Here is a 22,594-nt window from a genome sequence, read left to right as displayed (position 1 = left end):
ACATGAACTGATCCACCCTCATTATATGCAATCTTATTTCAACTTCAGCATAAAAGCAAATCTCTGTAACATAGAAGTGTAAAGAAGTACCTTTCAGCTGGTAAGCCATCCATGTCCACGTTTTGAGATGCACTGGGGAGGCCCTGTTCAGATTCAACAAGTGAAGTAGTTGATTCCTTGTGCTGGACATCCATAATGGTCTTCTCAAGGACCACATTCTGTTCTCCAGATTGATTTGGAAAAGAAGCATCAGGAAACATACTTGGCTCCATCCTTTCACTAGTGTCTGAACCTTCTCCATCAATTCCTTGATCACATATACTAGATTGCAAGGCTGAGACACAGTCAGCAGTAAATAATGTGCTTGCAATACCTGTTTTAGAGCTGTCAACAGAAATATGCTCTTTTGTTTCTGCTGTGCTCAACATGGTGCCATTGCCTTCTTCCTTACACCCTTCATTCACATGGTTGGGTTTGGAGTCACCTGGAGAATCATCATCAAGGTTTACTTCATTTTTTAAATAATCTATTAATCCATGTATTGCTGTGTCCTGAGTTTTCTCTTGCTCCTGTCCGTCTACTGATTCTGTCAAGAAGGTTGTGCTTTCAAAGACTTTTTCCTGAAGTGTATTTTCATCCAAAAGGTTGCTGGAAGCAGATTTCTTCTGAGTTTCATCAGGCAGGTTGCTGGATGGCTCCATTTGTTCATTGTACACACAAAAATCATTTAGAAGAGGTGTTAGTACTAAGGTGTTGCCTAGGTCAGTGATCTTCTCTTCAGTTTCTTTGTCCACACTCAGCATTGAGTCGTGACACTGGCTTTCAGACAAACCTGGTTCTGCAGTATCCAGACTAATTAAATTACCTGCTCCCACTTCTGCCATCGTCGTTCTGCCAAAATCACTCTTTGGAACAGATTCATTCAAGGCAGTAATCATTGAAGACAGCTCACTCTCAGAAGATAGAGGTAAATCCTCTGTTTCTGCGCTGCAAGAATTCCCCGGCTGCAACTTTCCTGCTTCAGGGCTCATCCAATCCTCCTTGCTGTCATTGCTTACAGCACTAACACATTCACTTACCACTGCCTCCATCATCCTTCTGTTAGAACTCTCTACCTGATTGTCTAACTTTGGCAAACTTGGCAGAGCTTCTTCACTTTTGGAATATTTTTTAATAGGGATGTTTTCTGAAAAAGCATCAGACAAACAATCCTCTGGTGGGTTTGTCAAAACTTTTTCATCCTGCACTATTTTTTCTTTAGTAACTTTATCTAAAATCCCAGCCTCTGAAGGGAACTCGGATCCCTCTGTTTTCTGACCATCCTCTGGTTCTCTATTTTCAATCATTTCATCAGTTTCTTCCAGTCCCTGTTTACACTGAGATATTTGTTGTGTTGATGAGCTGTCTCTCTCACCTGCACTATTTTCAGCCAAATGGGGTGTCACCTCTGCAGTCAGAGTACTTGGAACTGTCTTTTCAAATATTTTGCTAATATGCTTCCTGAAATCAAAAAAACCCATGCCAAAGGTCCCAGAAGACGGTTCGTCATGCTGTTTTTCACAGCCTGCTGCAGACTTAGGACTACTTACTTCCATTTTGGGGATACTAAAATTCTCTGCAAAAGCACCCTGGATTTTTTCTGCATTCCCTATGCTTTTTAGGCTCTTGCTGTGCTTGTCATCTACACAAGCAATGTTTGTTGCAATGCCCTCATTACAGTCTGCTTGCTTACCAAAAGATGAAAGGCTCTGAAGCTTCTCTTCTAAGCTTGAAAGGCTGAAGAGAGATTCTACCGAGCTGTCAAACTGCTGGGCTTTGAAGTTTACATCACTTTTGGCTCCTTTTGTTTTAATTGCTGAGATTTCGGTCTGTAGTTTCTTAATATTAAATGGTGATAAATCTCCTCCCAGCTGCCTTGCCCCAGAAGAGTCTTGGGAGACGAAGAAACTGTCTTCACTTTGGCTTGGAATCACAGCGTCCTTCCCAGGGATTGACTCTACAGGAATATTATCTGAATATAATTCTTCGGGCTTCTTTTGATCTGCCGTACCTTTCTCTGCTGAAGGATCACCCAAGTGTACAGGTGTAGCAGCTGGAGCAAGACTCTGAAAATTGGGAGTGGCACCTAAGAAGCCTTGGCATGCCGTAATTTCTAGCTCATCCTTTTGTAATCCATCCACAATGCCATCATTCATGCATTTTGTTGGTGGTTGGCTCACTCCGTTGTGCTGATCATGTGAAAATGCAGGCACAGAAAGAACTGTTAGATCTACCTGGGAGCCAGCAGGTAGGAACTCTGTGTTTTGAATGCTGTCTGTTTTATTCAGTAAAACAGTATTGCTGGAAGCCATATCTGTGATTTCAGTTAATGCAGGACTCTGCTCCTGAATTTTTGCATTTTCAGCTCCTGTGAAAGTCAAGTCCCTTTCATAATTTATTTCTCCAGGTTCATATTTCAGGGTGGTTTCATCCACTAAATTTGGCTTCTCTTCCATTTCTGTATAGGAGCTTTTTTCTGCCAATTCTGTTACTTTAAGGTCAGACCCATTACCTTTGTAGCTGCCATCAGCACAAATCATTTTAAAATCTGCTAGCAATGCCTGTGGCTCTTCAACTTTGGGAGGGAGTATTTTCTGTACCTTTGGATCGTGCTCTGTAGCACCAATGGTGCTTTCATATGCATGGTCTTTCAGTCCACTGGGTTGCTGGTTTATGACAGATTCTTCATCATAGAAAGCATTGCTGTGACCTGCTCCATCATCAAGACTGTTTGAAATTGGAGAATCAGAAACATCCTGATTTGACTTGTTTATGGATTGTTGGTCAAGACAACTCTCTTCCACTTGGCTGCTTCCTAGACTTTTCAGGTTGCTGATTTGTACAGTATCCAGGCATTCAGAAAAACTTGGCATAGGTGCATTTTCCCCTGTGACAGCTGTTGGATAATTTGGTTTCATGGTTAGTCCACAAAGGTTATCTATAACTATAATTTCACTTTCACATGAGGGCTGAGAGCCAATGGGTTGATTTGTGTCCGGCAAATGTACTTTTTCAGGTGGAGTTTCGTTAAGCTGTTGTTCATCAGAACTTCCTAGTGTGATAAGATTGGTGTGATCCAGATTTTCAAATTCTGATTTTGAAGGGTGCTGTTGATCTTTGAAAGTGGCGTTAAAGGACTCCAGGCTGTCTTTCAGTTCTCCTTGTGGTGGTGATGTGAGAACGTCCACCATCTGTTGCATGTCTGCAGCCTTTCTCTGAAGAGTGTCCAAAGATATTTCTCCATCACTGCTCTTTAATGCATTTTTCTGCTCCCTTATGTTGTGATCTTGTAACTCTCCCAGATCCGGCTGCTGAAAATCAGCCTTTTCAGTGCTTGCTGTTAGTAGGCTGCCAGAACAATCATCCTTCATACTTTGATTATTTTCCTCAGTCGCTTGTTCCTGCTGTACTTCCTGCAGGGGGTCCAATTTGCTTTCAACTTGCTGTGCCACATTTGTATCAGCCGCCTGACTTTTCATTTCAGCTTTATATTCCTCTTGACCCGTTTCATTACCTTCAGTCTGACCCGGAGCATTGCTTTGCTCAGCAACTGCCACAGGTACACCGTCAGCACCGCTGCAAATCAGCTTCTGTTGTTTACTTTCAAAACAGAATACATCCTCCTGGCTTTTTGTTTTTATGACTGTAATGCACCCAGCAATCTTTGTCTGTTCACTTAAGTCCTGATGCTCGATCTCTGCGTTAGGAACTGGTATTATTTCTGCAAAGTTTGTGTTGCTCTCAGATGTTTTTTCAAGCGTCGTTTGGCCTTCCAACTCCCATTCAGTTTTTTGAGGAAATGTGCAATCCCAGGATCCATCTCGCTCATTTTGCATAATAGCATTGTCCACAGAGTGCAGCAGCAGTGAACCATGTGTGTCTGCTGAACAAACTTTCTCTGTCATTTCACAGACTGGAAAGCTGAGCAGTGTATCTTCTGTTAAAAGATCACAGCTTTGTGGGCACCTTTTCTCTTGTAAATGTGGTTGCATAAATGAAAGGCTTGTATCTTCTTTCTCTTGTGGGACTGTTTTTTCTTTCTCTGATTCCATACTAAATTCAGGTAAATGGTCTTCAGGTGCATTCTGATTATTTTCAGAACTGAAGTCTTTTTCTAAAACTTTGCCACTGGCATCGCTTTGAACACTGTTTGCCTGAAAGCTCCAATAATCACCCCAGTTAGCACTAGAGATTTCTTCCCCTTTGTTATTATCAAAGGTTAGCAAGGTCTCTTGAGAACAGTTTACCTCTTCCTGTATAAGAGGACTTGTTAAAACCGACTCTTCCTGACTTCCTCCCTCTCCTAAAGAAATGCCTTTGTTTTCCGGAGGTACTAGACTATCTTTTTTAATGAGCTCGGTAAGCTCATTCTCACTTGTGAAGTTTTTTACATTTTCCGCCAGGGACAATCTTTTATCTACAGTTGGATCTTCTGTCACAAAATACACAAGATTTTCTGGGTCGGTGAGAGCAATGTTTTCCCCACTCACACACTCGACTTGTGTGATTTCTTTGCCGTTGGCATGCTCTGCTCTGTTCTCAGAGGCAGTACTTTCTTTTTGCTTTTCATTTTCCTCAGGCAATAAGGACACACTGGGAAGCTCGGGGCTCACTAGTAAATTCACACAGTGGTTTTCTCTTTTGGTAAGACAGGGGTTGTCTGGTTTACTTGTGGTTTGATCTGGGCATTCTTTTTCAGGTGTGTAGTCCCTGAGTTTCTTTTCCGTCATGGTTATCAGAGACAAATCAGAAGGGCTGAAGGACAAACTGGATAGGGCAGAACCAGGACAAGAGTGCTCCTTATTATCTTCAGGAAAAACTTGGTGGGATTCACCTCTTTTGCTTATTGTTGCATCATTGCTGCTTTCATTGAGGGTGACACAACTTTGGCCATCAACATTTGAACCTCCTGCTATGGAACAATTTGGGATTAAGGCTTCCTTTTTCATTACCAAGCTGTTTGAGCCATCTGTGATCTGTCCACCTGGTTTTATTAAAGTTTGCTCCCCATGATCCACTTCCAAAACTCCTGCTTCTTGGCTGGTGTCATGAGTGATACTGCAATCTGGCTCTTCTCCACTCATGGGTAACAAAATGCCATGTGTTTTCTTCTTGTCATTCAGCTCTCCGCTCTGCTGTAATGAGTCTAATTCACTGGAAACAGTTTGTGCATTCCAAGTTTCTGATATCAAAGTAGCCACTGACATAGGATCCAACACAGAGCTAAATTCACCCGAATTTTTCTCATCTTTTATTGCAAAAGCGGCATCTAAGCAATTGCTGAGAGATGCATCAGGAATAGTTTTTGCAATTTTGTCATTCACAGAGGTTGACAGCAGGCTAGGAAACTCTCCATGGCTATCTCCAAGACTGACAGCAGCATGCTCCTTGGCACATGCTACCAAAGGCATTGGCACAACTTGGCTTTTGCTTTCTGTTCCTTCATTAGCCCACTCTGAGAAGCCAGACACAGCCAGATCTTGTTGTTCATGCAGAATGTCCTCCAGTGCTGTCATCTCTGGAGATACTGCAAATGTCTCTGCACTGGGTGATCCTTCACCAGCATTACTGTACTGGCCTTCGTTACTAAGGCTGCCAACAATGGAAATGTATATTCATTTCAGTTCAGCAACAGAGTGGAACACACACAAAAATACTTTTTTTAAAAAAAATCATGCCACAAAAGTTTCAAAGCCATGCAGGCACATGCACTAAAAAGCTGCCTGTCTGCTTTCATGAGGCAAGAGACCAGAGGCACAAACGTCATAAAAAATTCTGAAGGATTCATTACATGGAAATATACTCCTTCAACCTATCATGTGAGATATGTGGATTAACTTCCTATGGCTCATTTTAAATAATTTATTGAGGTGCATGCTGTTTCACTCCTTTGTGCCATAATACACATAAAATAAATCCTAAAACAAATGCCAAACATGGAAAATTCATCAGAATGGGATTGAATTCCAGGTGGAAAACTTGCAGGGATTGTATTATTTCTGTCTATAAAAGGACACAAAGTTCAATACTACAGTAGAGTCTCACTTATCCAACATAAACGGGCCGGCAGAACGTTGGATAAGCAAATATGTTGGATAATAAGGAGAGATTAAGGAGAAGCCTATTAAACATCAAATTAGGTTATGATTTTACAAATTAAGCACCAAAACATCATGTTATACAATAAATTTGACAGAAAAAGTAGTTCAATATGCAGTAATGCTACGTAGTAATCACTGTATTTATGAATTTAGCACCAAAATATCACGATGTATTGAAAACATTGACTACAAAAATGCGTTGGATAATCCAGAACGTTGGATAAGCGAATGTTGGATAAGTGAGACTCTACTGTACTTTAGTTTTACTTTTTGTGTTGCAAACAAAAACTAAAGCTGCAATACTAATGTAGTTTACAATTGACTATGGCCCACCAAATGTTCATATGAATGAACATGCCTATAATATCAGCCCCACATAAAATATGAAATAAAACTACTGAAAGTGACTATGGTGTTTTAGGGACCACTGTGAAATTGCCACTTATTTCTATGCAAGATATTGAAACTTTTGGACCTACTATTTTCCTACCAATAAGCCGCTTAACTCTGTGACCTTTTTCAGATACAGTACTTTCATCCTCTACTATTGGAACAAATACCCAGAACCTCATCACATTGAGGTCCTTAATGCAGGGGACAGCAGGGGAACCCATAGGGCAGCTGGGTAAATTGTGGGACAGCGGGGCAAATCTGTTGCCCAGCACCCCGCATTGCCCGCACCACCCACTTACCCAGCACATGCCCAAAAGCATAGCTTTCTGGCAGGATCCTGCACTGTCCTCATGATTCTATACCTGAACACAAATAGTCCCCCATGTTCAGGTTTCCCTCTCCTACCATGCTTCCTCAGTGCAACCAGCACAAAGCTCCACCGGAAATAGATGTGCCTTGTGGGATGAGATCCAGCGGGCTCTGTGCCAGCTGTGTCGAGAAAGTGTTGTAGGATGGGGAATTTATCTCATGTGATGAGGTTGTAAATCTCCACCCATCTTTCCACCATAATTCCTAGTGAATTCCAGACCAAAATTTTAGACTGTTTCTTGTCTTTTAATGTCAGATGTGATAGGTAGCTGCTGCCTATGACTGTTACCACTATCTAATCCTTCATCTCTATTTTCTCCTAGATAACACTTTGTAATAAGCAGGCACCTCAGTTGTTAAGAATGCAAGCTTTGAGGCACCAAACTGAATGTAGAGCACTGGACATGGACAGCAGCCATGTCATCTGTTATCATTGCCTTCTTCGGGCTTCAAAATTAGCAGCGGAGACAGTAGTTTGGCAAGGAGAAGACATTTCCTGGCTCAGAAGTGTGGCGGAGAGATCAACGGTCATCTATTAATCAAATTGGGCCAACTAAAAATATCTCTGTTGTGTGGATTCTGGATTGTGTTGTATTTTGCTGTATGGCAATGCAGCATATGTTTCCCAGCAATCAATATATCTCTAAACTCACCACCTGTGGTAATAAAGGCACTCAGGCCCCTTCTACGCTGCCATAAAAATCCATATTATCTGCTTTGAACTGGATTATATGGTAGTGTAGACTCATATAAACAAGTTCAAAGCAGGTAATGTGGATTATCTACTCTGATAATCTGGATTATATGGCAGTGTAGAAGGGGCCTCAGATTTTATTATTTTAATTATATATGCTATTATTGTGTTCGGTTTTTATCTGTTGATTCTTGGACTTTGTCCCCCTCTGAGCAGGGAACCGCTCCGAGTACCCTCAGGGAGATGGAGGTGGGTTATAAATAAAGTATTATTATTATTATTATTATTATTATTATTATTATTATTATTGAAAACACTTTTGAAAATGAGACATTTGTAGTAAAGAGTGCAGCATGTGGCAGAATCTCAATTTGCTTCTTATCTTTGATCTTTTCTATGCCATGACAAACCGTGCTGAAATACGAGGGCTATCCAGAAAGTACATTACATTTTGGAATTAAAAATGAACAGAGTATAAGAGAAAACATTTGCCATATGCAGTTGAAAGCCACACCCAAATACCACAGCTCACATAGTCGCCATTCAAATCTAGGCACTTACCATAGCGATGAAGGAGCTTTGCAACTCCTTCCCCACTAAATTCTGCTGCTTGTCCTCAACCAGCCAGTCACCCCTTCCCGCAGCTGCAAAGCGTCACCAAAACGCTGTGTTCCAGCCACGCCCACATTGTTGGAAACAAGTGGTTGAGGAAGCAAGCAGCAGAATTTAGTGGGGAAGGAGTTGCAAAGCTCATTCATTGCTATGGTAAGTGCCTAGATTTGAATGGCGACTACGTGAGATGTGGTATTTGGATGTGGCTTTCAACTTCATATGCTAAATGTTTTCTCCTATACTTTGTTCATTTTTAATTCCAAAACGTAATGTACTTTCTGGATAACCCTCGTACTATATGTTTTAAGTTTTAAAAAAAGGTGCCTCATGAGAACAAAACCATCTTTGCTGCATGTAAAGCTAAATCTTAAATTGCCATGCAATCATGCTTTACCTTTAAAATATTCAACCAGATCCTATCTGATCACGGAAATTAAATAGGGTCAGTCCTGGTTAGTACTTGGATGGGTGACTGCCAATGAACACCAGGTGCTGTGGCCTATATTTCAAAAGAAGGAGTCCTATGGAACTTCATACCATGATCTCCAACAATGGACTCCTTCTTCAGATAACAACCATGTAGCAAAAACAGTGTCTCCCACACTCAAGACAGACAATCCCTTCCAGATTGAGGGTGTTGCAAGCTAGTGAAAAGCACAAGAGTATCAACCGGCTATATCTCTCTTCCTTACTTTCTAAAATATCATGTCCCAAAGCAATTTATATCATACTGTTCCTGAAAGAAAGCATGGAAGTGATCAACACCAGGAGAAATCTAGCCTGTGAATTGCATGTAGACACCCAAGATTGCTTTGTCGTTCCATGCCTGCAGCCAAAGACACTGACAAATTTCTGCAATTTTCCATCTAGAGAGGTATGGCCCTACGGGATCCTCTGAAAGGGCATTTTGAAGACTCACTCCCATCCCATAACCTTCCATTTGAAGCCTCACTCCCACCCCATAACCTTCAATAATTTTCAGGTGAAACCTGGGATACATGTGACCAAGCAACATTGGACTGCGGTCTAGATGTTGAAATTTATTATTGGGGGAATGGGACACAACCTAGGAGGGTCTGCAGTACTTTGCTTTTGCCTGAGCCTATTGGGAAGGGTAAAATCTCAACCCTCCTTTCAATCACACATCCCAGGATCTTATCTGCTTTGAACTAGATAATGTGAGTCTGCACGACAAATAATCCAGTTCAAAGCAGATAATCTGGATTTTATATGGCAGTGGAGATGGGGCCTGAATTAACTGGGTATAAATTAAAAAAATTGGATGGCAAAGGATTAATTGGGACTGACTTTGCCAAATTGATACAGTTAGAGGATATACAATTCCTGCAATTGCTTATCACAACAAGATAATCAGTTTTATCCAACTGTAACTATAGTTGTCCAACCATCCTCTCAATCATCTTGCCTTTAAAAAGGAAGAATGTTAACCATTGGCTTATAAAGTGCAACACCTGCATTCAGGCAAAAAAAATTCTGAATAGTACCAAGACTATAAATGGTTAGTTGTTTTCACCCCACTTCGAGTCCTACAAATTAAATAAAGTTATGTATGAACAGATGGACAAATGAATTTAAGGAACATATTCACAAGACCTTGTTGCATCCATGTTTTCCAGATGCTTTATAATTTACAAAAGTCAAATATAATGTCTATGTGTATGTGTGATAATGTGTAAATAAGTATAGCAAAGTCAGATGAGATGTTCATTTTGTTTTTAAAAGTATGTCTTTCCTTTAACGGGAAAAGCTCTCAAGGAGAACTCCAAAGTAAAATGCTACAAGTGTAAGGTGTATTTGTTTATTTATTGAGTTCAATTCATCACAAAGTAATAGACAAAGGCATGAATCCTGATAAATTCATGTTGTTAACTGCAAATCTTCCTAAGGCTCTGATCCTCATCATCGGGGCTTACTTTCAAATAAATGTGTCTCCAGCTGAGTTACAAAGGCTTTCCAAATAGGATGGACCAATACACTGAAGGAACCTATGTCCCTACATTGTGTAAGATATGCCAGTAGCTAACACCTTAGGAGTCACAACATTTTCCTGAACCTGGATTTACAAGTTCATGACCCATGCTGAAAGCAATTTGGTAGAGATAGCTTAGCAGACTCACTTACCAAAGGAGATTTCCATGTGATGGTAAGGAATCCCATGTGTTAAGCCATTTATCCCCATACATTAATTACAACACATATTAAAATGTATTGGATGTCCTCTTTGCATCATGTTTAGATTGCATCCTCCTTGTTCTTCTTACTTATACTAACTGGATGTAGCAACTATCCAGGGCCTAACCATCAAGGCCTAATTGGCTTTATCCAATTTGCACATATGCTATGGTTGGGATTATTTTAAATTGTTTTAATGGGTTTTAAATTGTTAAATGATAAATGATGTAACACACATACTGTATTTCTTTGTAATATGCACTCCACCAATATAAACATCTCTAAAAACAGGGTGCATCTTAGAATGACCTGTGATTTATATATATATATATATATACACACACACACACACACACACACATATACATACACACACACACACACAGAAAACTTTTTTGTTGGTATTGAAATTAGTGTGCATCTTAAGCATCAAAGAAATGCAGATATATGTTAGGATTTTTAAATTATTGCTATTTGCTATGCAAACATTTGTGTTATTGTACATTACCCCGAGAACATCAGATATAAGGTAAGATATAAGTGTTTTTAATGAACAGAAAGCATCTATGCTGGACACCTGAACTTTCAGGTTTATGGATTGTTTATTTATTTATTTATTACATAATTTTTACCCCACCCTTCTCACCTATCAGGGGATTCAGGGTGGCTTACAATATAAAAACATAGATAAAAACAGATCACATCACAATTAGAAATCCATTTAAATAAAAAAATACATTAAAATTAAAACCTATATTTAATTGTAGGGAGAGGTTTTATAAAGCTACTTCAGTGTTTGTTAGTTTATCTAAAATGTTTTCTCCTCCACTGCCTGAACATATTCTCAAAGCCATTTTTTTTATCATGACAGAAGTTACTTGAGAAGTCGTTTCACGTGTGAGAGAATTGGCTATCTACAAAGACGTTGGCCAGGGGATGCCGGGATGTGATAGCTGAGAGGCTTCTCTCATGTCCTGCAAGCTGAGCTGACAGACAGGAGCTCACCCTGTCTCACGGATCGAAAGTCAGTTTTATTTTCAGCGCAAGTAAGTAAAGCAAAGCCAAAAAGGCTGCCATTCCTCTTTAACGTAATGGCCACTTACCATTAGGAGAGGGAAGCAGTGGGGGGAAAGCAGAGTTCGCTGGAAAAGAGACTGAGAAAGGACAGAATTCTGGGAAATGTAGTTTGGGAAGGCAAGAAGCCCTATGTCAGAGAATTCAGAAGACCCTGCCCTAAACTATATTTCCCAGAATTCTGCTCAGCATCAGAAAGCCCCAATCAGCATAGGGGAGAGATTTGTCTCCCCGTAGCAGCAGCAGCCAGCCAGAGTTCCAATAAATTGTTGAATCTGAACAGAGGACAACTGACTGATACTTCTGGTAAGTAAATCTATGTGCTGGGCTGGGAAGAAATCCCTAAATGGAAGTTCTATTGGTTAATATGAGAGACATTCAATGAGATAGCTGCTGTGGCTTTAAAAAAAACAAAACATTTTATCAAAACTTTAAAAAAAAATTCCCCAAAATCAGTAGACGTGTGAATATTTTTGAAAGTTGGGGGGAATGATCCTCTGTTATCTTGTATCATTGTATAGGAAAAACAAGGTGATAGCTCTTGTAATTTTTTTTACAAATGTTGTTTGAAAATTCCCCAAAAATCCATGGATGAGTGAAACGTTCTGAACCTTGATGGGCTAACAGTGGTAAATGTATTCTACCGTTGTAGCAAGTTTCACCCCAATAGCTGTAAAAATGAGGGAGAAAGAAGCCCCTGAATTTTCCAATTACTATAACGAAAAAGTAACAAAACTCTCGTTGTAGCAATGAAATTTTCATGAACAATACTTTAGAAACAAAATGCCGGCACATCCTAATTTCGTAACGAGATTTGAATTTCTTTCATCGATCACACAGCCCTACTATCTATATATATAAAAGGGTAATGAAATTTCGGCCTAGGACAAAACAACAAAACTACACATCCCAGAAACACTAAACTTGCCAGCACAACCCCTCATCCATGCCTCTACGTTCATAAAACAAAAAGCTCCAGCTACTCCAGAAAACGGCCAGGCTTTGAGAGTGCAAGGCTGTTCACTGCTATTCCACCTGGCCAACCAGGGATTCCCATAAGCCACAGCAACGCGTGGCTGGGCAAAGCTAGTGTACAACTATAATTGATAAAGTTGTAGCCTTATTCTGCTGTGAGGTCTTGTTTTGTAGAGCAGAACTCTCCCTTGGGCACATCAGCACATAGTAAGTACTCTTCTCTTGGTGTACCTCCTCACACATTCCCAATCTCCTCTGTGGAGCGAGATAGAGAAGAGGGAGTCATGGTCGAGGGGACATCTTACTTTTGAAAGGGAAGAACAATCTATTTGACTAATGGCTGCAGCACATGGCAACCTGATTAACATTCTTAATCCCAAGGCTTGATCTCTATTCTCCAGGCTCCCATTGCAAGAAGGTATAATCTCATGGCAAGAGCACTGCTGTGAAATTACACATATTATACTGTGTGTCCTTGCCCCACCCAAATGTCACTGCTGCTGCTCCAAGATGTTTTGAAGTGGCTACCATAGACCGTATTCCACCGAAAGCAAAATTTGGAAAACTTTCTTTGCCTGGACTACAACTCCAACTTGTTTCAAAAAGCAGTGCTTGCAAAGATGTTAAAAACAGAGCTTGGAAAACCTTTTTTTCCAACCAGAGGCATGTTTTTTCATTTGTTAGTCTTGGTTTTTAACTATCTGAATTACATGCTTTGAGCAAATGTAGTTCGTGATTAATGCATCACGCTTAATAATATCACATCTATGACATCAACAGGCGTGTCCTTAGCTCTCAAGTTTCAGCTCTGAAATCTCAGGGCTGGAATGCTTCTGGATTGGCAACTGGAAACATGAACATTATTAGAAACACACAGATAGGAATACATCCCACTACACACATTTAAAAATTGAATACAGTAGAGTCTCACTTATCCAACATAAACAGGCCAGCAGAACGTTGGATAAGCGAATATGTTGGATAATAAGGAGGGATTAAGGAAAAGCCTATTAAACATCAAATTAGGTTATGATTTTTACAAATTAAGCACCAAAACATCATGTTATACAACAAATTTGACAGAAAAAGTAGTTCAATACACAGTGATGCTATGTAGTAATTACTGTATTTATGAATTTAGCATTAAAATATCACAATATATTGAAAACATTGACTACAAAAATGTGTTGGATAATCCAGAACGTTGGATAAGCGAGTGTTGGATAAGTGAGACTCTCCCGGGCTGTGGCGCAGGCGGGAGAGCAAGCCAGTTGCAATTAACTGCAATGAATTACTCTGACCAGGAGGTCATGAGTTCGAGGCCCGCTCGGAGCGATGTTTGTTTGTCTTTGTCCTATGTTAAAAGGCATTGAATGTTTGCCTATATGTGTAATGTGATCCGCCCTGAGTCCCCTTCGGGGTGAGAAGGGCGGAATTTAAATGCTGTAAATAAATAAATAAATACTGTATATAGTGTCCAGAAACACATAGGATTCAAGCTATGCACTTCCACCAAAGGTTTAGAACAAGAGCTTGGAAATATTGCTTAAATAACTACCAGGAGCCTCCGGTGGCGCAGCAGATTGAATCACTTTTCTGCTGAACTTGCTGACCAAAAAGTCGGCAGTTCGAATCCAGGGAGCTGTTAGCCACAGCTTCTGCTAACTAGTAGTTTGAAAACATGCAAATGTGAGTAGATCAATAGGTACTGCTTCAGTGGGAAGGTAACGGCGCTCCATGCAGTTATGCTAGCCACATGACCTTGGAGGTGTCTATGGACAACGCCGACTCTTCGGCTTAGAAATGGAGATGAACACCAACCCCCAGAGTCGGACATGACTAGACTTAATGTCAAGGAGAAATCTTTACCTTTAACTACCATGGTAGTGTTAGTTGAAAGGAAGTAATTGATTGCGGTTACTCAAAAGTGTGAATTGCAGCACATTATGTTATTTACAAGTAACATGCCATTAGTGTTATTTTAAAGGCGAAACAAACTGATCCTCAACGTCTGAAAAATACCATCTCCTAAGCAAAATCTCAAAGTAGCAAGCAGACATTGTTTATTACTCTTCAGACCTACAACTTTAATATCACGATATTTAAAAGCAATATGAATGGATGATGCGATACAAAAGGAAAGAAAAAAGCAGAATGCAATAGCACTAATTTCAATTAGTTACCTCCGAGGGTTGAATAGAAATATGCAACTTGTTTTTTAAAAAGACAGTATAAGCCACTATCCATCTACGGAGCCACAAGCTTCTGGGAGCCACAAACAACAACATCAATGCACATGCCCACAAAATACAAACAAGTGTGTTTTATTGAAAATTTTTCAGCAACACACACTTGATACCTGCTTATGACTGAGGTTTGGGATCTTGAGTCTTCATTTACATCAAACCCAGCAAAAAGGAGATTATGTGAAACAACAGATTGCTTGGGTTCACTTGCCTTCCAGTCAGACATTAAAGGCCAGCTCCCTCTGTCAGAAGAATGTTTCAAGGTGGAAGAGAAAGAGAAAGATTTCCTGAAAGCCATCCTAAAAGTAGAAAAGTCAGACTGGCATGCCACAAACCACACTCTGAATGTCATTCATTACCATATCTTCACAACTTTGTGATCTCTGTCTATTCACTTATCTTTGACTTCAGCAAGCAAAGGCGCTTTTCAAAGTACTTCCCCAACTATACTTTCTTGTTGTAGGGATCTTGCTCTTAAACGTACCAAGAGATTTTACAGCATTTTGGAGACTAGGGCCCCTTTTACAGTGCCATATAAAATCCAGATTATCTGATTTGAACTGGATTGTATGGCAGTGTAGACTTATATGATCCTCTTCTAAGCAGATAAAGTGGAGTATCTGATTTGATAATCTGGATCATATGGCAGTGTAGAAGGGGCCTCAGTCAGGTCTGGCAACTTAGCAATGTCATAGCAGTTTCATCCCACTTTAACTGCTATGACCTCCAGATATGGAACAGTGGGATCTGTAGTTTAGTGCAGGCAAAAAGTGTGATGCAGTGGTTTGAGTGTTGTATTACAACCCTGAAGAACAGGGTTCAAATCCGCCTCTTGATAACAATGCCTTCTACACTGCCATATAATCCAGATTATCACAACAGATAATCTACATCTGCTTTGAACTGAGGCCCCTTCTACATCGCCATATAATTAAGTAATTTATATGTTTTTAATGCTTTTTAATGCTTGTATAATGTATTCTTATTGATTAATTTAATGGTTTTAAATGTGTTGTTAATTTTTACTGATTTGTTTGGCATTGAATCTTGCTGGGTGTTGTAAGCCGCCTTGAATCCCCTCGGGTGAGAAAGGCGGGGTAAAAATGTTGTAAATAAATAATATAAAAATCCAGATTATCTGCTTTGAACTGGATTATATTGCAGTGTAGACTCATATAATCAAGTTCAAAGCAGATGATGTGGATTTTATATGGCAGTGTCGAAGCGACCAAAGAGGCAAATCACACTCTCTCAACCTCAGGAGAAAGCAATGGCAAACTTACTCCCAAAAAATGTGTCAGGAAAATCCTGCAGTGGGGTCACTTTAGGGTTGTCAGAAGCCATCCATCACTTGAAAGAACGCAATAACAATGAGTGACAGAGATTTGTGTTTCACTCCCCTGAACTCTAGTATTAGAGCACTTTAAAAGAGAATTCTATATCCCTTCCTAAACTACAAATCCCAGCTTTCCAAACAGTGCAGCTATGACAAAGTGGGATCCTGCCATAACCATGCAGGTTGGTTATAAAAATGTTACAAGATGCTATTGTACACTGATACAGACTAACACAACTCAAACATACTAAAAACACTGAAGGTGTTAGATGCATTATTTTAAAATTGACAGCTGAGGGAGCAACAATGCAGGGTTTATGTTGCCTTTCATAGCACTTTCAACTGAATTCCTCCCTGTAGCACTTTATTTCTTTAAAGGTGTGCCACAGCAGTTTTTTTGTTGTTGTTGTCAGAACAGCAATTTCAAGATGGTGGGTGGGATTTACCTTGGGGTAAGGGTTAATTCCTTGACCCTCGTCTTATTCGACTGCTATTTATCATTAAAAAACAGATTAGTGAAATGTGTTCATGCATATCAGTGATTCCCAATCTGTGGTTCGTGGACCACCAGTGGTCCCCATGAACTAAAATATGGTCCGCAGCCTCACCGTTACTACACCGTCGCAACAAGAACGACTGGTCTCGCAAAACCCTCTTATAGTGCAGAGGCAACTGGGATGTCTGGAGGGGAGAGGTTGACTACCCATGAAAGGCGCAACAACAAGCCTCCTGACTGCTGCTTCTCCTCCTCCCTCCTCCGAGCAGAACACTTCCATGTGGCGCCTGGAAGCGGGGTGCCTTGGTGTCTTCGTATTTAGGAAGTATGAGGTTATTTGGGGTGCTGATTCAAAAAATTACATTGGATAGACCACATTAGCTCTAGATTATTAAATATGGTTTTCTGTGTGTGAGCAGATGGCAACTACCAGATAGCATATATCAGAAACAAAATCTGATGTGGTCTATCCAATGCAATCAATTCTGCTGTATCAGAAACTCGAGCTGATGTGGTCTATCCAATGAAATTTTCTGAATCAGCACCCCAAATAACCAAACCAAATCTAAAGTTGACCAAAAACTGATTTGTAACACTTTTGGTACTAATGTTGGAGAGTAGTCCCTGATCAGAGTGGTCCAAAGTGAGAACCACTGATGTATATCATGTGAAGCCTACTCGGTTCTCAAACACTGCTAGAAATTATTTAATTCCTGCCTGTCACTTTGCTACTTGAGCTTCTTACACAGGTGAAAAAATATCCATGTGCTACAGAAAGGAAAACAACACTAGGGAAGTTGTAGGTATGCAGTATATTACATATTATAAAATACACAGGCGTAGCTAACTGCCAGTTGGGCAGATGGAAAAGTCATCAGTTCTGAAGGCACAATGCAACTGTTAGAAAAGTTTTGCGGCACAACATACATAAGGTCATCAGACCCTTGTAGTATGTGCTAATCCAAAAGAATTGCTCCTGGTTTTATATTCTCCGTCACTAAAGAGGATTAAACTTTTCACCGTGAGCACACCAAAATTGTTCAAAAATTTTTCATTTTACCATGCCATCCCTGAATACAAGAGAGTAGTTAGTACGCTATTAAATTCTCAGATTGCAGTGTTAACTGGGTTATTGAAAGAGGAATTGTCTAGCATAACAGCCTATTTCATTAGATGAATTATTTCAACAGCAAAGGAAGAAATATTTTGTGCCTACCTGGTCTCTCCTGCGGTTAAGGTGGGCTCATTATCTGACTGCGAATACGAAACAGAAGCATCAACCACTGAGCTATCAAAATCATCCTTCTCAACAGATCTGTCTTTTTTCTTTTTCCTCTGCCTTTTCTTTTTTACTTCTCTCTCATTATGAGGTGGCTGGACTGGTTCTGGAACAGGCTGAATTTCCTGGAGGGGGAACAAAAAGAATGGGTGTTGAGTTAAAAAGAAAACAGATACATGCAAATAAGTCCAGCTTTCATTCAGCTTTCTATATATTCCCTCTCCCAATTTTGCCCTGACCAGAGCAAGAACAGTTCAGCAAGATACAAATCCTAGCAGAGGGTGAGGAAAACAACAACTGTTCTTAAGCCAGGTATGATGTTCTTAGCTGGTCCCTAAAGGGGAATTTTTATCTCTTCATCCTGCCCAGTGAATGTTTCCCTTTGCTCAGTAAATGCACCACAGTTCCCAAGAGAAAGAGAGAGATAACTTTATTGGATCGAGAAGGGAACTTTACAAAACTACACTGTAGAGGGGAATTAAACACCACATGCAAAACAAAACAAGTTACCCACACTAAAAATAAAGTGAAGACAGGGCTACAGTGAACTTGCCAAGTTTATTTATGTATTTATTGAAACACGTGACAAGAGTCCTGTAGCACTTTAAAAACTAACAAGTTTTTTTCTAAATATAAATGTAAACAAACACAGAGGCAATCTCTATTTTTGAATATTATTTATAGTTACAGAAGGAATATTGTTACCAGTCTTTGAAAAATGGAAATGCATAATGTATGGTTTTCACATTGAGAATGTGGAAGAGTCCTAGCACTTTCTGTTATGTGCCTTCAAGACAAGTCTAACCTACTGCAAGGTTATCATAGCATTTTCTTGACATAACTTATGCAGAGAAGCTGATGAAGAAACATAACATACAAATTATCAACAGACCCACTAAGAAAATCCAACAAACGTTATGTTCAGCAAAGGACAAGAGGGATCATCTCACCTCTGCAAGTGCCTACCGTATATCATGCAGCTGTGGACAAGTCTACATAGGGACCACCAAATGCAGAATTGCCCAAACACAAATAATGGAACACGAAAGGCACTGCAGACTAACTCAACCAGAGAAGCCAGCCATAACAGAGCACTTGATGAACCAACCTGGACACATCATATTATTTGAGAACACAGAAATGCTGGACCACTCTAACAACCACCATGTCAGACTACACAGAGAAAGCATTGAAATCCATAAGCATTTGGACAATTTCCACAGAAAGGAGGAAACCATGAAAATGAACAAAATCTGGCTACCAGTATTTAAAAACTCTATATCAGGACAGTAAATAAAGAACAACACTCAAAACTGGGGAACTCAAGACAAGAAACAATCTTGGCCGGCTAATCACCTCCCAAGAAAGGATTCCCCTAGGCAGGAAGCAGCCAAGTTTTGAAGCTGCAAGGCTTTTCAATGCTAATCAAGGTGACCAATTGCAACATTCACATTTGCCTCAAACTGATAAGAGTTCTCTCTCCCACCCTGGATATTCCAAATACAGGTGTATAAAGCCCACTTGCCAAGTTTCCCAACCTCTAAGGATGCCTGCCATAGAGGTGGGTGAAATGTCAGAATGATTCTGGAACATGGCCATACAGCCCGGAAAACTCACAGCAACCTGTGTCATTGCCTTCATTTAAGAATGAGACATGTCTGAGGTTATCTAGTAGATTTCCATGCCTGAATGAGAATTTGAACCCTGGTCTCCTGGCATCCTAACACAACATCAAGCTTCTAGTATATGCTGGTTTCCAGTGTGCACTCTCTTTGCACTACCAGTAAAAATGTCCTGATGCAGTTACTTGTCATTTACTGCTGAACGGATTTTGCAAATGGAAGAAGGAGTAGAAAAACATAGAAGTGCATTTTAACAACTTGTTAAAGCAGCGAACCATAGGAACCCTGGCTTTTCATGAATAAGCAATTAGTATTCTCTGATTTGCTGTAGTAAAACACCAGGAAAGGAAAACAGTCTATTCCAGGGGTTCTCAAACTTTTAAAGCCATGGAGCCCTTTTTGAAGGAAAAGTTTCTTGTGGAGCCCCAAGAAACTTTTGGATACAGGGGCCACTTTGCATTTTAAAATTTGACCGATGGGCTGGGTCAGGGGCAGATGGGTAGAGAATGTTTGTGTGAACACATTAGAAAAAAACATAAACAAATTCCTATGCACACTGCACATATCTTGTTTGTAGTGCAAAAAGAAAAAAGAAAGAAGGCAACATGTTCAGCCAACACCCAGATCCCAGCAGCATTTAGAGAAAGTCTATCACTTTTTGTACAGGGTCTGGACTAGACACCTGAGACACCTGTCAGAAAATGCTTGTGTCTAGAATCCCATCACCACACCCATAATATTCTATGAAAAAGGCTGGGTAGTTTGTACAGTAGAAAGCTGTCTCTGAAAACATCCACTGTCATTCAGTTCCCATGGTTGATGAAACACAATACCTCATTCTGTTAGTTTTGTCATCCATGATATGGTTGCCAACTACACAGTGACAGAAGCATGCAACTATATAAAATACTAGCTATGCCCGGCCACGCATTGCTGTGGCAAAGTATGGTGGTAGAGGAAATAAAGTATTGAGGAATTGATGGTAGTTGAATCCCTTCTTATTATCCAACATATTCACTTATCCAACCTTCTGCCGGCCTGTTTATGTTGGATAAGTGAGACTCTACTGTATATTTATAATCTTATATTATCTGCTTAGAACTGGATTATATGAGGCCCCTTCTACACAGCTGGATAAAATGCACACTGAAGTGGATTATATGGCAGTGTGAAGTAAAGATAATGCAGTTCAAAGCAGATAATATAAGATTATAAATGGGTTATATAGCTGTGTGGAAGGGCCTTGAGTCTACACTGCCATATAATCAAGTTCAGATCTGATAATCTGTATTTTATAGGCAGTGTGGAAGAAGCCTGAGGCCTAACTCTGCCTGTCCCCTGGGCTGAGTGGGTTGCTAGGAGACCAAGTGGGCTGAGCTTAGCCTTCTAACTGGCAGCAATTGGATAAAAACAATTATTCCTCTCCCTCTAATTAGGACTTTATTTTTCTTTTCTTTTTGTTGTATCATTCTAGAGGCGTGGATGAGGGGTTGTGCTGTCAATTTTTGAGGTTGTGGGGTGTTTAGTTTTGCTGTTTTGTCCGCTGCCGTGATTCCATCACTCTTTTATATATATAGATGCCAAGAAAAATGGAGCAACAGGTAAAAGCAAGATATGACTGAAACAACCACAATTGCAGCCCTAATGCTAAAATGAATGAAAAGGTATGTGATTTTTTTTTAAAAAGAAGCACCATTGCCTGTTACCAAAAAGACACAGTGACAGAACAGCATGGTATAGTGCGGGATAATACCGCCAAGAAGGGCCTTTTCCCACTGTCTTGTGCCATTTTCCCAGATGGTAAAAGTACTTGGAAAAGATCCCAGTATAAAGAAAAGGGCTGGATAAGATATGCATCTCACCAAAATTTGTTGGACTGGAGCTCACATGGTAAGGGTCTATGGAAAATGCAGTCTAACAATACTTACAAGGCCATAAGTGCCCACCCCAATGCATTTAAGGAAATGAAACTGTAATTTTAGAAATCAAAAGCAGGCAACGGAGATTGAGAACTGGACTCCCCTTTATCCATCATGATTATCTATCCTTGCTCGAAATGATGAAAGTTGTATGCCAGCCACATTTCAGGAGCCATAATAATAACATTATTATTATTATTATTATTATTATTAATAATAATAATAATAATAATATTAATATTATCTGTGCACATTCAGAAGAAGACATGCAGGCCACTTTAAACACATTTGCAGAAGCATACGAGAAGCTCGGCCTCTCATTGAACATTGAGAAAACCAAAGTGCTCTTCCAGCAGGCACCAGCCAATCCCTCTGCAAGGCCAGAATTACAGCTTAATGGTGTAAAGCTATTGTCCTCCCAAACCTGTTATACGCCTGTGAAACGGGTACCATGTACAGATATTACACTCAACTCCTGGAATGATTCCATCAGCGTTGCCTCTGAAAAATCCTGCAAATCTCTTGGGAAGACAGGTGGACCAATGTCAGCATGCTGGAAAGAGCAAAGACCACTAGCACTGAAGCAATGCTCCTATGCCATCGACTCCACTGGACTGGCCACATTGTCCGAATGCCCGATCACCGTCTCCCAAAGCAGTTACTCTTCTCCCAAATCAAGAACGAAAAACGGAATGTTGGTGGACAGGAAAAGAGATTTAAAGATGGACTGAAAGTTAACCTTAAAAACAGTGGCATAGACACCAAGAACTGGGAAGCCCTGGCCCTTAAGCACTCTAGCTGGGGGTCAGCTGTGACCAGCAGTGCTGTGGAATTTGAAGAGGCATGAATGGAGGGTGAAAGGGAAAAACATGCCAAGAGGAAGGCGTGTCAAGCCATCCCTGACTGGTACCGCCTTCTACCTGGAAACCAATGGCCCCACTGTAGAAGAACATGTGGGTCAAGAATAGGGCTCTACAGTCACCTATGTATCCACCACCAGGACATTATACCTGGAAGACAATCCTACTCAGACAACAAGGGATTGCCTAAGTAAGTTGTTGTTGTTATTATTATTATTATTAACCCACCTCTATGTCTTGAAGCAGGGGTCCCCAAACTAAGGCCCGGGGGCCGGATGTGGCCCTCTAAGGTCATTTACCTGGCCCCTGTCCTAAACTTTAGACTTAGAGTTGACCTAAGTCTACCTGGTCTTTGGAGGTCTTTTTGCTTATCTATGGTCTTATGA

At 40.3% G+C, this 22,594-nt stretch overlaps 1 protein-coding gene and 1 long non-coding RNA gene across 6 annotated transcripts in view; one reads left to right on the top strand and one right to left on the bottom strand.

Moving 5' to 3' along the window:
* Positions 1 to 22,594, bottom strand: part of tacc2 (transforming acidic coiled-coil containing protein 2) — a 241,272-nt gene that overhangs the window by 177,507 nt on the left and 41,171 nt on the right. For all 5 annotated transcript variants that reach the window (XM_062976022.1, XM_016992233.2, XM_016992239.2 and 2 more), the window contains exons 3-5: positions 17,745 to 17,932; positions 14,810 to 14,938; positions 91 to 5,631 (exon numbers count right to left, since the gene is read on the bottom strand). In XM_062976022.1, coding sequence (XP_062832092.1) covers positions 91 to 5,631; positions 14,810 to 14,938; positions 17,745 to 17,932 — 5,858 coding nt within the window. The remainder of the gene's footprint in view (positions 1 to 90; positions 5,632 to 14,809; positions 14,939 to 17,744; positions 17,933 to 22,594) is intronic.
* LOC134297715 (uncharacterized) lies at positions 2,179 to 10,016 on the top strand. The gene is made up of 2 exons (XR_010004567.1): positions 2,179 to 2,287; positions 7,226 to 10,016. It is a non-coding gene; the product is annotated as an uncharacterized LOC134297715 (long non-coding RNA).

Source organism: Anolis carolinensis, chromosome 3 (genome assembly GCF_035594765.1).
Source record: "Anolis carolinensis isolate JA03-04 chromosome 3, rAnoCar3.1.pri, whole genome shotgun sequence".
NCBI lineage: Eukaryota > Metazoa > Chordata > Lepidosauria > Squamata > Dactyloidae > Anolis > Anolis carolinensis.
Note: the sequence above shows the minus strand (reverse complement) of the source record. Positions and strands in the feature narration are given on the sequence as shown.